The sequence below is a fragment of the Aulonocara sp. 'chitande type north' Nkhata Bay genome, linkage group LG8 (genome assembly GCF_057382095.1).
Source record: "Aulonocara sp. 'chitande type north' Nkhata Bay isolate Kocher_YH1m ecotype deep benthic linkage group LG8, A_spYH_male_GT1.1, whole genome shotgun sequence".
In the NCBI taxonomy this organism is placed as follows: Eukaryota; Metazoa; Chordata; class Actinopteri; order Cichliformes; family Cichlidae; genus Aulonocara; species Aulonocara sp. 'chitande type north' Nkhata Bay.
The window spans coordinates 4,699,735-4,714,464 of NC_141351.1; the positions used below are offsets into that span (position 1 = coordinate 4,699,735).

The 14,730-nt window shown below is 41.1% G+C and overlaps 1 protein-coding gene and 1 long non-coding RNA gene across 16 annotated transcripts in view; one reads left to right on the forward strand and one right to left on the reverse strand.

The window, feature by feature from the left end:
* The window catches only part of cacna1g (calcium channel, voltage-dependent, T type, alpha 1G subunit), a 208,763-nt gene that overhangs the window by 97,850 nt on the left and 96,183 nt on the right, over nucleotides 1-14,730 (forward strand). For 10 of the 13 annotated variants that reach the window (XM_086302859.1, XM_086302861.1, XM_086302851.1 and 7 more), the window contains exons 9-13: nucleotides 689-840; nucleotides 3,072-3,257; nucleotides 5,495-5,609; nucleotides 7,660-7,815; nucleotides 12,585-12,650. In XM_086302859.1, coding sequence (XP_086158985.1) covers nucleotides 689-840; nucleotides 3,072-3,257; nucleotides 5,495-5,609; nucleotides 7,660-7,815; nucleotides 12,585-12,650 — 675 coding nt within the window. The remainder of the gene's footprint in view (nucleotides 1-688; nucleotides 841-3,071; nucleotides 3,258-5,494; nucleotides 5,610-7,659; nucleotides 7,816-12,584; nucleotides 12,651-14,730) is intronic. The other 3 variants (XM_086302854.1, XM_086302858.1, XM_086302855.1) reach the window with 1 other exon arrangement.
* LOC147322887 (uncharacterized) lies at nucleotides 5,325-11,706 on the reverse strand. 3 transcript variants are annotated; one of them, XR_015130689.1, is made up of 4 exons: nucleotides 11,623-11,706; nucleotides 6,106-6,204; nucleotides 5,780-5,885; nucleotides 5,325-5,700 (listed from the first exon to the last, which is right to left on the reverse strand). It is a non-coding gene; the product is annotated as an uncharacterized LOC147322887 (long non-coding RNA). The 3 variants fall into 3 exon arrangements; XR_015130688.1 differs by lacking the exon at nucleotides 11,623-11,706 and adding an exon at nucleotides 11,156-11,290; XR_015130687.1 differs by lacking the exon at nucleotides 11,623-11,706 and adding an exon at nucleotides 11,156-11,290 and having other exon boundaries at nucleotides 5,780-6,204.

Below are 14,730 nucleotides of genomic sequence, written 5' to 3' on the forward strand. Positions count from 1 at the left end.
TCAACACCTATCCTGTATGTCATGTCCGTGCTACGGATTTGTGTGTGTGTGTGTGACACCACGTTTTGAGCTGTGTAAACTGTTTATTGCATGGAGATGAAAGGCCTCATGAAGCCTGTCTGGGTTGCTGCACAGGCCACAGACACACAACATCGTTCTGCCTCCTTTCTTCCCACCAGTAATTACTGATACCCGCTATAGAAGTCTGATTTACATAAAGCGTCACATTTGGATGTGCCGCGCCTTTTATCTTTGGCTCGGAAGCTCTTTCCCTTGTCTGTCTGCTTGTTCTCATTGCCTGTTTTCCCCTCTGCGCTCAGATGCTTACAGACACACACACACACACACACACCATTTGATTGATCGAAATGTGAGCGGCAGTCCATTTCTCTGATGAGCTTTGAGCAGACGTTGCATGTCAGCACTCCAATCGGTGTGCTTGTCCCAGTGGAAGATAAGGACACTGTACATACATGCATTTATGATATATATGGTGTAATGCGCGTGTGAGAGACAGAAACTGTGACCAATTTGTCATATTTTAGTTGCATTTAGTCTTCAGCAATTGCCTTTTACTCATGTGATACAGCAGATGTTTATTCTGTAGTCATACAGTCAACTTATCCTGAGCTGCTTCCTCTGTAATAACACATTAATTACTCCCTTGTTTGTCTTTCTGTCTCTTCAGCCTGAGGAGCTGACCAACGCCTTGGAGATCAGCAACATCGTATTCACCAGCCTGTTTTCTTTGGAGATGCTGCTGAAGGTTTTGGTGTATGGGCCCTTTGGCTACATCAAAAACCCCTACAATATCTTTGACGGCATAATTGTGGTCATCAGGTGAGGACTCGCTCTCTGGCAACAGGAATGCCCTCAAATAAAACACGTATCCTTTTCTGAACTCGGCTTCTATATTTAAAAGGATGCCACTGGGAACACAAACCCTGCTCAGTGCAGTGAAAACGAATTCAACTCCCACATGAATTCTTCTATTTTTGTGCAGATCTCATACGATGTCAGATCTTCAAACAAAATGTAATAAAATACAAAACGCAACCTGACCGAATGAAATGCACAGCCTTCAAATAATGTTTGTTGAAGCAAAAAAAAAAGAAAGGAAAAAGAGTCCCTGACATCATTGTGGTGGAATTTTGCAGCCATATCATATCCTGTTAGAGACCAGAGTTCATGTTTGTCTCTGTCAAAAGATCTCTGCCTAGATCAAGACCCAGTTGACCTTTGGGTCTATCTTTTTGTTTTCTTTACCTGTGTTTGGTAACTTTTGTCTACATTGTCCTAAAAGAGGGTTTCAAGGTCATCTGGGTGCATTGTGACAAAATTTAGATGAAAGGTAAAGTTCTTCTTCCTTTACCTGACCACTCCGCAACTGAGTGGGCACAAATGGCTGCCCTTCCCGCAGCCTGATATTTCCAGAGGTCTCTTCCTGTTAAAAGGGAGTTCTTCTTTCCCACTGGCGCCAACTGCTGTCCATAGGGGGCAGTGCGATAATGAGAATTAGAATTTTCTCTCAAATATTTTAAGGCACTTACCTGTCAATAAAAAAGCTCCATTGTTGTGAATTGGTGCTACATGAATTGAATAGAAAAAAAGGTTGCTGTGGTGTGTGCGCCAGTTTAAGAACTAAACAGGAGGTTTCTTATTTCGTTTCGACATGTTGGAAAAGGGAACGTAATCAGCGATGTGATCCAGTTGCTAGTCCGGAGAGACGAGGTTGTGTTGGCTTTATTATTGTTTGCCAATCTCTCAATTTCAGCCCTGTCTTCATATCGAAACATTCATTCTGAATTCCTTTATCCCTGGGAGAAAGAAATCAGAAAGTTTATTTCAGAAAGGGTTTGTTTTCAGTCACGTAAAAGTGCATTTATTTTATTTTATTTTTAAAAAAAAAAAAGAGAAAAAGAGAATACTGGTGTGCTTGTAGTTCTGGCTATTTTGATGGTTCTGAAAAATGATTGAACGGGATTGGTTGTCATCAGGCCTCGGTGTGTCTAGTCCAGCTGCAGGTTATCAATGTAGAGTCGTAGTTCTTTGGATATATTAATCCAGATTTCTTTTTCTTTGCTTTTTTTGTTTTTTTTTACACAAACCCACTTTGTATTGGGTAACCTTAGTCCTCCAGCACGCAATTATCACTTAATACTTGTATATATAAAACTGTGCATCACAGCATTAAATTAAATTAAATATAAAACAATTTCTTATGTATCAAAAACTAAAGACATTAGTAGAAAATCGAATACATTTTAAAGCACTGTCTGTGAAGATTTTTTATATTTATCAGTAATACCATATTTAGGACTTAGGAAAATATGGGAGTTCTTCCTTTCCACTGTCACCAACTGCTTGTTCATGCAGGTTTGTTTGATTGTTGGGGTTGTCTCTGTATTTTTGTAGGGTTTTTACCTTACAATATAAAGCACCTTGTGGTGACTGTTGTTGAGATATGGTGCTGTATAAATAAAATTAACTGAATTTAATTGAAATTAATTTTATGTACAACACTAAACTGGAGCTAAGCAAAGGTACAGAATAGTGTCTGGTAATCTCATAGTGGTGCATCAAATCTTTCCTTCACCTGGAGGTGGAGACCAAACCTGAGCTAAAAGAAGACGGAGCTTGTGTCTAAGTACATTTTCACACATAAATTTCAGATCAGTTCAGGAGGATAAAGCTAAGATATTTTCTACAGTTATGTTATGTTGTGTTATGTTATTTTATGTGTTTGTTTACAGGTTTCTCTGCTGATCCAAAGTGGCCAGAAGAATAAATACTTTCATTCACTGATTAAAACAAAAAATCATTTTTAAAGCATTAAAAAAGCAGCACATTTTCACCATTTCATAACTTACTGAAAATGTTATTCTTTGTAGAAAATGATTGTGCAGTGCTAGACCATAATTTGTGTCAGTGTGGTCAGGACCACATCTGGGAACCCGCAGTGTTTAGAGAAAGTGAAAAATTGGGTTTTTGCTCGCCTGACGTGAAGACAGTTCACTGGAATTTGGACCTTACGTGAATTATAAATGTGTTTTTGTCTTTTCTCCGGACAGCGTGTGGGAGATCGTGGGACAGCAGGGTGGGGGTTTGTCGGTGCTGAGGACTTTCCGGCTGATGCGCGTCCTCAAACTGGTCCGCTTCATGCCGGCCTTGCAGAGACAGCTGGTGGTGCTCATGAAGACCATGGACAACGTGGCCACTTTCTGCATGCTCCTCATGCTCTTCATCTTCATCTTCAGGTATTCTTAGGGGGAGAGTGAGTGAGTCAGGCTGAAAAAATATTTATGTTTCAGTCTTCCACTTGTTTAAACAGTAGGGGAGGTAGGCACCACTCTATTTCTCAATTCTAATGGAAGAATAACATCAAAAGGGGAAAAAAGTGTTTCAATCACTGACCGTGGAACTGAAAAGAACAAAGGCGATGAATGAAGGTAAACTGGTAAATCAGTACACGATAACTTCTGTGTGAGAAGCAAGTAGTGTTGAGAGCGACAGGAACAGTGAGATGATTTAATCGGGGGAAAAAGACTAAAGTGGTTCCCTCTTTCAATCAGCATTCCATCTTTCTGGCTGGGTAGACTTTGTGGCTGAGCCCAAAAAACCCACTCAATTGTTAAATAAGACACTAAATGCTTCTCTGTGTATTTCAGACCCCCACCTTTATTTAAGAGGGAGTGTTACGACTAAAGGAGCATGTCTCTGTGTGTATCCGAAGAATTTGCTGCTTCATTTCAACAGCTTATTGAGATTTGTGCCCTCACATACACGCATGCACACAGACGTTTCAGTACACAGGCGCGCACACACAAATACACAAAGTTCCAAGGGCCTTGTATATGCATAGATAAACAGCTCTTGATTTGAGTGAAGGCTTGCCAAGTTGACGCAGCGGAGGCCTGTTCATTGATCCCTCAGCTCCAGTTGAGCTTCAGTGTCTGTTCCTGAATAAAAGGCAGACTGCGGTGCCGACTCACTGCTGCTTCATAATAATAACACCCCCCCCCGCTTAGTTGTTACATGTAGCTTAGCTTTCTTTGTCTTTATCCCCTCTGCCTTTCATAGTGTTGCCTTTGCTTCGCTGTGCCAGTCTACCAATATTTAGCTGTGTCACTGTATATGCGCTACTATACTATTTACTCTTTACTACAGTTCTTCGTGTGGCTGCAGATAGAGCTTTATATGGGTATATGTTTGGAGTTTCTCATTCCACATGTTGTCATGCTACAGCCTTTTTCCAAAATTGATTACATTTATTTTGTTCAACTTAAAATTCTACACACAATTCCAGATAATCACAAAATAAAAAGAGATTGAAATTTTTGCGGATTTATTAAAAATGAAAACAAAAATATAACATGTGCATAGGCATTCACATCCCTTGCTACAGGGATGGTATTAAGCAGATCATGACTGGTGCCTGGTTTCCTCCAAGCAGACATTTTTCACATTGCCATTATGGGGCATTGTGTGTAGAATTTTAAGGCGGAAAATGAATTTAATCCATTTGGAATATAACATGATAGCATATGGAAAAAGTGAAGTGCTGTGAATAGTTTCTGCTCTGTAGTAGAAACATGTATTCCTTTATTTTTTTCCCTTCAAACAGGGAGTTGACAAAAACTATGACTGCTTTTGCAAACGTTGCTTCCCCCATGTGTCACCATTAAATGAATTATTTACATTTTCTTAACATGAGAATAATCCAGGGAAAACTGATAATCCTAGATAATGGATATCCCAAATCTATTCTGTATGCCATGATTGGTAATCAAACGGTTAACATAAAAAGTGGAGGCAGGAGCAACCAGCTAGCCTGGGTAAGAAAAGAAAATCATGAAAGGATTTTAATGGCTGTGCTGGAAAGCTGAAAGTGGAAGAGGAATAATAATCAGAGGTTCTGACTGAGGCAAAAAGTGTTAAGTGTTGTGGAGCACTGCTCTACTGTGAAGTGATGGGGTGCTATGCAAAACTAAGCTAATCCTAGCTATCGTCTTATGCTTGTAAATGTCTCTTAAACTACTCCTTAAAGTTCCAAAGTAGAGGAAATCAGTCAGCATGTGAGTAATCTTCTGAAAAAATAAATAAATACATGAGGTGTCATTGTTGTGGGTTGTGTCACTCTCCATGGTGCTGAATCCAGTGAAAGCACTTCCATTAGCATTGTTGGTCAAGAGATAGGGTAATAAAGTGAATGCTACCCAATCAGGGGCAGGACTCAGTATGTAATATCACCTCTGCAACTGTCTCAGGTCAGTATATAGTTTTATTTAAGCTTTTGTATGACTGTAGCTCTGTTTATCCTCCGCTTTTTTCTTCTTTTTTTCACAGGCAGCAATAATAATGGGTAAACATGTCATTTCAACAAATAATTTCTGTTTATTTGTGTGGTATCTAAGGGTTTGCTGTGATGTAAACATTTATCCCTCCTTTTCCTGTTTGTTTTTTCCTGTCCCCTCCTCCCTCCCTCCTGGGTCAGTATCCTGGGGATGCATCTGTTTGGTTGTAGGTTTGGGTCAGAGAGAGACGGAGACACTCTACCAGACAGGAAGAACTTTGACTCTCTTCTCTGGGCCATAGTGACTGTCTTCCAGGTGAGCTTGTCTTCTCTTCCCCCTCTTCCCCAGTGCTGTTTAGTGGTGCTCCAGGCTTGTTTATTCCTCACTGCTTGTTTACAGTCACCGTCTTGAAACAATAAAAAATAAGCAGCATGAAGAAATTACAGTATGTATGTTCATCAGCTGCCTGTTTAATCTAACTGTACCTGTCAGAGTGGTCCCTCGAGCAACTAACCTCCAGTAAGATCTCCTTGAGTCTTGGTGATGACTGAACATGCTCCTGTTCAGAGCCTGAAAGACCTCTTCCTCCTCCTGAATAAATAAAATCTATCAACCTCTTCCCCTATGGCCCCGCTAGACCTTTTCTGTCTTCATCATTTTCTTCCAGTCATCTAATTTCCTATTTCTGGCTATCTTCTATAGGTTATGTAGGCTTGTGCTTTGCATTATGTCACCTTAGATTCATGAATTAACCGTAACTGTGGGGGTCCAGCATATATCACTCTCAATATAGTAACCATTTATTATTCACCTGACTGGCTGTAAGATGTATGCATGTTTCTCTGTACAGACCGTTGTACTGATGTGTCCGTTCCCATGGAGAGCTCAAGTGTATCTTCACTGCTTCAATCTGTTGAACAGAATGATGAAAGTTTACATTTTAATGTTGCGTTTTTCTGAAACATTATCCTTCAGCACACAACTTCGTAAATTCAGCAAGTTTTTGCCGTACTCCCGCACTTCACTGAATAAAGATGCAGAGATTTTGTTAAAACCACTTCTTCTATTGCAGCTAAAAGCTCTGCTGTTAGTAGGTGAGCCTTTGAGCTTTGATTAATGGCAAGAATGAGCATCTAATGCATTTCTTTAACTGATCTGTGTTACTACGACCAGGAATTTAAAAAACATAGATAGGGGAGAGAGAAAAAAATCACAGTTACTTAAAATCGGCATATTCTCATAATCAAATATTGCTGCTCTGTCAAGCTGTGAAATCTCACAAGGTGTTCTTTGGTGCTGGTACAGTGGCGCTGATTAAGGACTCTATTTACACACATGAACCTGAGAAAGTACTAATAAAAAAGGGCTATTACTAGTCAAATAAACATATTCTTGGGTCCTAATCAGAGATAGGCTGAATGCAGTCTAAAGCAGAATTGAGAAAATACTGCTAGTATTTTCAAAATATGTTTTTTTCTGATTAACCAAAGATTTAAGTGTATTTAGACAAGGGTAGTCAGGAAGGAAGGTCAATGAGACACCAACATCAATAACCAGACAGGGAGCGAACCTTCAAAATAAAACAGGAAGTATACTGAAAGAGAGAGGCACAGACAAAAAAACGCAATGAGACAGGGACAGAGAGAACAAGGAGGCAAAGATAAAGAAAAAAGATAAAACAATACAAAGAAAGAAGAAAACTAAGCATGTATGATGAAAAGCTTTTACAGCCTTACAAAGACTTTGAAAAAAGTCCAATATTTTTGCCAGCAGTACACAAACAATCCAGCTACAGCAAACAGGTTTCAACTTCTAATCTTTACTAGTTACCATGTACTGCACGTTACAGTCTACATGAGGCCCAATATGTTGTTTTAAAAAAGGCTTAAATAAGTATCTCATTAACCTTCCAGGGTCTAAATCATCATCAGCTGTAACTCCAACCCTGGGCAATCAGAATATACAACTTTTGTTTTATTAAATTAATCTCTCAAGTCTACACAATCAGGGAAGAAATAAAATAACCTTTCTGACTGACATGTGTTAACAAGTGTTCAATTTATTTTTCTCAGAAAAGCCATTTAGTTCTCTGCTAAATATAGTTAGTGTTATCACCAATGACAGCTTATACCTTAGAGGATTAACAGGTAAGTTCTTGCAAAAATGCAGCAGAGGGGGAAAAATGTTTGTTTGTCAGCAAAATTTGTCAAAAAATGCCGAGCTGAATTGCACTGATCTTGGTAGGGGCGTGAAGTATGAAGCATTATCAGGACCGGTGAAGACTTAGACCTCACACGGGGAAATTTCTAGAAGAATTGCTCAACAATACTTTTACCTATAAGCGCCTCTCTTACTTTCTCTGCAGATCCTAACACAGGAGGACTGGAACAAGGTGTTATATAACGGCATGGCCTCCACTTCTCCCGTAGCTGCGCTCTACTTCATCGCGCTAATGACCTTTGGCAACTACGTCCTCTTCAACTTGCTTGTTGCCATCTTGGTTGAAGGGTTTCAGGCAGAGGTACAACTAAATTGAAGTTAAATTATTGGGCTGTATCTTGTCACATTGTTTCTCTTTTAAAGCTCTCGGTGATTTGATGTACCTTGCTGTCAGATCTGTATTTGTTTATATCTTTATCTACATAGCACAAAAAAAATAAATAAAGGAACACTTTTTAGTCAGTTAAACGTCTGGGACATTGATCTGGTCAGTTAAGTAGCAGACGGGGTGCACTAGAGGGGCAACAATGAGACAACCCCCCCAAACAAGAATGGTTTTACAGATGAAGGCCACAGACATTTTTTTTTACTCCTCATATTTTCTGACTGTTTTTTCTTCATTAGTTTTGCATTTGGCCAGGGTCAGTGTGTGATACTGGACCCTATAGAGGTTGCACAGGTAGTCCAACTCCTCCGGGATGGCACATCAATACGTGCCTATACCAGGTTTTCTGTGTTTCCCAGCACAGTCTCAAGATAATGGAGGAGACTCCAGAAGATAGATAGTTACTCCAGGAGAGCTGGACAGGGCTGTAGAAGGTCCTTAACCCATTAGCAGGACTGGTATCTGCTCCTTTGTGCAAGGAGGAACAGGATGAGCACTGCCAGAGCTCCAGCAGGACACTGGGGTGAATGTCTTTGACCAAACAATCTGAAACAGACTCATGAAGATGGCCTGAGGACCTGCCATCCTCTAGTGGGCCATGTAATCACTGCCCAGGCACCAAGGATCCTGATTGGCATTTGCCATAGAATACCAGGAGTGGCAGGTCCACCACTGGAGCCCTGTGCTTTTCACAGATGAGAGCAGTTCCCCCTTAGAACACTGAATGATATAAAAGAGTCTGGAGAAAAAGTTTGAAGAACATTATGCTGACTGTAAAATCACTCAGCATGGCTGGCTTGGAGATGGATGGCCAATCCATGGAGGGATGCACAGGCCTCTTTAGGTTTGGCAATGTCACCCTGACTACAATCAGCTATCAGGATGAAAACCTTGTATCCATTCTCAGACCCTGATGCAGTGGGTTCTGGGTTTCTCCTGGTGCACAACATAGCTCAGCCTCATGTGGTGAGAGTATGCAGGCAGTTCCTGGAGGATGAAGGAATTGATACCTTTGTCTGGCCTCCACGCTCACCTGAACTAAATCCACTAGAACACCTTTGGGATATTATATTTTGGCCCATGTGATACCACCAGGCTTCACCACAGACTGTCCAGGAACTCAGTGATGCCCTGATCCAGATCTGGGAGGAGACCTCCAAGGACCTGGGAGGCCATAAAAACTACTGACTACCATTTTTGAGTTGCTGCATTGAAGCTTCAGCAGAATGGACTAGCCTGCTGCATTTTTTTTTTCCATGTTGATTTTTAGGGGGTCTTTGAATTAAGCCCTCTGCAGAATGATAATTTTCATTGGCATCAAAAATTGTGGCATCCTTTCACTTGCAACACATTGCCCAGACCTTATCAGTACAGATATCCAGCATGATTTTGTTCCCCAATGAGATCTGATGTGTTTAACAAAGTGTTTTTTATGTAGTTATTTTGAAGTCTTTGCTTTCATGCTTCATATTTTTCAGTGCAGGACCACATACCTCAACAAAGAACTAATTGTATAAGCATTAACAAAACGTGCCTTTTCTTGCACTCGTTGCAGCGGGTTATGTGAGGACACAGGGTTACGCATAGCAATGCAGTATTTCATTTTTCCTGTCTCCCCTTCGTATTCATCTCCGTTTCTTTCTTTTCTTTGCTGTCAGCCACTTCACCTCCTACGCTTTCCCACTATCTCAGCAGTCATCCTCATTATTGTTCTGCTTATTTGCCAGCGCCATAAAGTACATCATAAGAAAACTATGTCCGCTAGACCAGACTGTGCATCAGCCCACATCACCCAAATCCCCCTGTTTTAAGTTTCATGCTCGGATATGTTCTCACCCCCCTTCTGAATCTTCCCCCTGCTTATTGCGAGTTGTTTATTGTCATAAAACAAAGGTGATATGTTGTCTGCCACGGTGCTGTGTTTGTGAGCTCAGATAAGCACAAGAGGCAGCTGGGGGGAACAGTCACAGGGCCGCAGGAAGAAAGCAGCTAAAACTCATTGAGAGACCACTCTTCAGGCTTCAGCCAATGTTTTATTTGAGACAGAGAAAGAAATAGAGGGTGAGAGTAAATCGCACAAGTATCCAGTCTATCCCCACCCAGCTGCTTGTCTCCTCCTCTCTCTCTCTCTCAGCTTTTAAAGGGTGACAACACCTGTGCTTTGATCTCTGACACTCTTTAGCTCTCTGAGAGGACAGAGAATAGATGGTAGGTAGCAGCAAGAAAGGTTGACAGGCTCATACAATATGGATTAATTGGAATGGGCTGCTTTTTCTATTGCACTCACCTGCTATCAAAATATCAAACGCAGTATTATGGTGAATGGAATTCCACAGAGGTTTGGGTGCAAATCACCCAAACTGCTTTGGATGAAAGCTCCGGATGGAGGACAAGCATAAAGTAAATTAATTTGCCTTGGCGTCTTGAAGTCAGATTGGGAATGATGCATTAATCCATCTATATTTTTGCACTTCCAAAGTTAGCGTTTTAACATCATATCAATAAACTATAGGAGATTTTGTGCAAGAGCCTTCTGAGGATTCCCGACCTGCTTTTCTAGTGGAACAATGGTCTAAATTAACTGACGTTCAGTCTGTAGGATGTACTATCAGTACTAGTAAGGCTGGAGCAACTGATAGGACAGCACCAAAGTCAAGGTTTTTCTTGTGAATTTGATCTTGTCTGAACTTTAGTTGCCTACTGGAGTAGACAAAAAATTTTCTGGGGCTTTCAGCTTTGTTGGAAATACAAACCACAATGTGCTAGTTAGCGAAGGTTCTTGGAGTGTTTTGTTGAAACGCTTACTGGCAGAATTGTTAGCCCTCAAGTTAAGTTTTGTGGCCAGAGTGCTGCTATTTTCTGTTAGATTAAGCATTGTAGTTATTTCTTGTCACCACAGCTGTGGCCATGTAAAAAAGACACTGAAATGCAAGAAAAGCGCTAGTGCGAATTAGCATTACTTTTGCTAGCCAGGCTAGCTAGCCTTTGCTTTCCCAGCGGAATAAACGATTACATCTTCTGCACTGCTATCCAAAAGTTTTTTTTTTTCAGAGTAATGGTTTTGTTTATCAATCCACAAACACTGACTTATGAGTAATCGGAGCATTAAAAGAAAGCAGCTAACTACAAACGACACACAACGTTAGCTTCTACCTGGTGAACAGCAGGTAGAAGCTAGCATTGCTAAATATGCAGCTGTCTCTCTCAGGGAGTGATCGGGACAAAAACAGTTTTTAAAAAAAAAAAATATACTCACATAAAAACAACATTTGATGACAAACTCTGTACCCTTACTGACGAGTTAAGAAACCTCTCCAGATTGATGAAAGGTAATTTAAAAGATCATACTACTTCAGGATTTGCATTTAAACATTTTTTTTTTAAATTTCCCATAAACGGCTGCTATATCCATTTATGTTAGTAACTATAAGACTGTAGCATATGTTGAATGTTTTGGTCATTATCTAATGTCATGTAAGCCTGATACTGTAGATAAGTGCTTATATTTTCTAACACAAAGATAAAACTAATTTGTGCTAATGTCATTTTGGAAATGTGAATAAATATTTACTTAAGTAGAAAAGAAACACAGATTAGAAAAACAACTGCAGGCTCACACAGTACAATGCCCAGCCTACAGCTGTATGAGGAAACCTTTATGCTCTTGTATTCCCCCTCTGCCCTCCTGTATTACTGCAGAGCTGCCGGCGTAATTCTCCCTACCTTCTTTTTTTCAGCTTTACATCCTTTTCTGCAAACACTAAGTTTATTTTTAGTCAGCCAAACTTTCCCTGCGTCAAGGTTGCTAGGTAACGGGCACTTGAATGATGTGAGCAAAGCCAGGAGACATGTACGCCGTTGGTGCCAAGTCACACACACACACATACAGCCTCATACAAAGAAGTGGAGTACTTCAAATGTCCATATTGCTTTGGAATTAAAGACAGAAGGGACATCTTATCATGCTTATCATTTTTTGTTATCTTAACTCCTTCCTTTACCCCTCACATCACCATACTCATAATCTTCCTGCTCTTTACCAGTGTCCGCCCTCACCATTGTGTCCTTTTGTCAGGTTTTGCCCATGTGTCTGTTTGACAGAATCCAATATCCGCTGCAGAGAATGCAACCAGACCACCTTAGAGAGAGCTTTTAACAGAAGAGAGGGAAAAGTGTTTCTTTCTTTTTATTGCACTTCTCACTGTGACAATAAACATGCATTTGACACCAAAGCACCAACATGCACGGTATGGGCCAGATGCAGAGGAATGTTTCCGTGCCGGTTTCTACTGCACAGTCACGAGTCTGGAGGATTCATGCTTATATGAGGATCATTTTCATATCTGCTTTGTGAGAAAATGATTTCATCACACGAAACATCAGTGGGCTGCCTGGTGGATAAAACACGGCTGTGCATCACCTCTGTCCTGCAGTCCTGACTCCCTGAGCTTTCAGACCGCTGAAATGCACGTGTACGGCTCACGACTGCACACTGCGATCCAGGACAGTTGCTTTGACATGTTCTGTCGCATGGTAAACTGCAAATGTTCCAACATGCTGAATCTTCTCTAACCTTCTCCTTCTGCTCTCGTCTGCTGCTGTGATTCAACCTCTCACCTCCGTGCCTCTTTTCCTGTGTGTGCCTCCCTCTCCTGTCCGGCTGCACCGATCACTTCCGCTAATAGGAAGTGGCCAAGCGGGAGGACTTGCATGCCCAGCTGAGCCTCATTCAGCTGCCTGTTGTTTCAGGGGTATGTACAGCTCTGCAGCTCCACCTTCCCTTCTTCCATTTAGCTGACTGACCGCCCTCTCGCTCCCTTGCATCAGCTCTCCCTCTCCTCCCCTTCCCTCCCTCCCCCAGCCCGTACAGAAACTTTACGGTGATGCCTCTGACCTCTCAACAGCTACACCTTGGAGTTCTGTTGCAGAAGCGCCATTAATGACTGATTGATGAATATCGCCATTCACGCGCCCCTAACATTTTGCCTACTAAATTAAAAATCCTAATATGTGTAAGTAATAAGAGATGGCTCTAAACACAGCTTGCTCCTAGTGTCTTAAAGGGACATTTTAACCAAATTAGGAAAACTAATTTGCTTTCAAACTTGCCCCCTGGTACCTCCTAGTCGTGCAGAGTAGTTTCAATTTTATTCACAGAAGTTTTGAGATCTTTGCTGCTGCCAATCCAATCCAAGAGAGTACTGAAGTGGGAGCTTTTCCAAGGTAAGAAAGGACATTAAACTCTCTTGGCTAAGTTATGAGTACATAAGATGAGCAACTGTGTTAGAAAATATCTGCTTCTCTGATTGGAAAGCAGCGAATAATTCCCAAGGAGAATGTTAGGAGGAAATCGTTTGTTCAAATGCTGCAAAAGTCTTTGTTCATAGGGCTGAAGTCTGGGCCAATCTAAGGTCAGGTTGAAAAACTACAATAGAGTTATACTTTTTTCAAAAAAATCTGTCTTTTTATATTTGACATCCTGGTGCCATGGCTGTCCCGTGTCTCGGTCCCTCCACCGCCCCAGCCTCCACGTGTACGATTCATTCAAGATGGTTTTTTACTCATCACTCCACAATGAACGTATTCCCAGGAAGTGATGAGCTCAGAAACAAAACAAAGAAAACATCTTGAGATTGAAAATTGTGCTGCCTGCAGCATGTATTCAAAGCCATTTCCATAAAAACAGACATAAATATATAAGATTGCCTGCAAGCACCAAGTAAATACAATGAAAAATCAACATCCCTTCTTTCTTTTATCATTATCCATAAAAGTCCTGTAATAAATCGTCAGATAATTATAACTGACCATTTATATTTCACAGTAATTATAAAAAACATCTGCAGACTCTCCTGTTGGCTGTATTTTACACTCAAGCTTAAAAGACCATGGAGCTAGTGGTAGATGGAAAAAAGATGTCTTTCAATAAAGACATTTAAAACGAGCAGTTCAGCATACGTAACAAGTCAGCTAATTCAGTGTCGATTCATCACAGCTACATAAGCTGTGTCTTCCTGAGTAAAGAGCACAGAAAGCCAGTTTTAAGTCATCCAAGTGGCCTTGCGGCAAAAGAGCTCCAATTTGGCTGCCAGACGAGTTGTCACATCATCTAGAAGTTCTCTAACCCTGCATGGTGTCTTTTCTGTTGATACTAAGAGCAGCATCGAGGGGCTGCTGTGTGGAGTATCTGAAAGACAACATAGGCTTTGTTGTGTGTGTTTTCCTACTTTCTTGTCCTACCTTAAGAGCAGACTCCACATCAGAAAGCTCAACTCCCACCAGCCCTCCACCCATTCTGTCTAGCCTCCAGATAAGAACAATCCACCAGCTCAGCCAAAAAATCCCCCCTCCTCTCTGTTCCTGTTTTATCTGGCTGGGCCATGCGGGAGAAACGGGGTGAGTGCTGGCTTTATGGTTGACCCCGGCACTGACAGAGAAATCCAGCCCGACTAAAGGATAAGAGGTAATAAATGGCTTAGGGGAAGAGGATCCAGGTTCTTACACTCAGTGAAATGAATCCTTTAAAAAATCAGATGAGTGTAAGTCTCGTCCTCACGTCCTCTAACTTTGCACACTTGAACACTATTCAAACTGATCCAGGACTTTTTATGTGGTAAGATTGTTCTGAGTCCAATATCATAGCTGGTAAAAATTCAACAGCTTACTAGGGGCAAGTCTGAGGCATGACATGGAGAATTTGGGTGGAGTCTGCTCTCTGGTGTAATGGTCAAATCGGTTATTAGTTTTATGTCCCTCTGTTTCCCTCAAAGAGCTATTAGTACTCCATAGTTTGGTTACATTCTGCATGAGAGAACCCCTTAAACCCTGTAA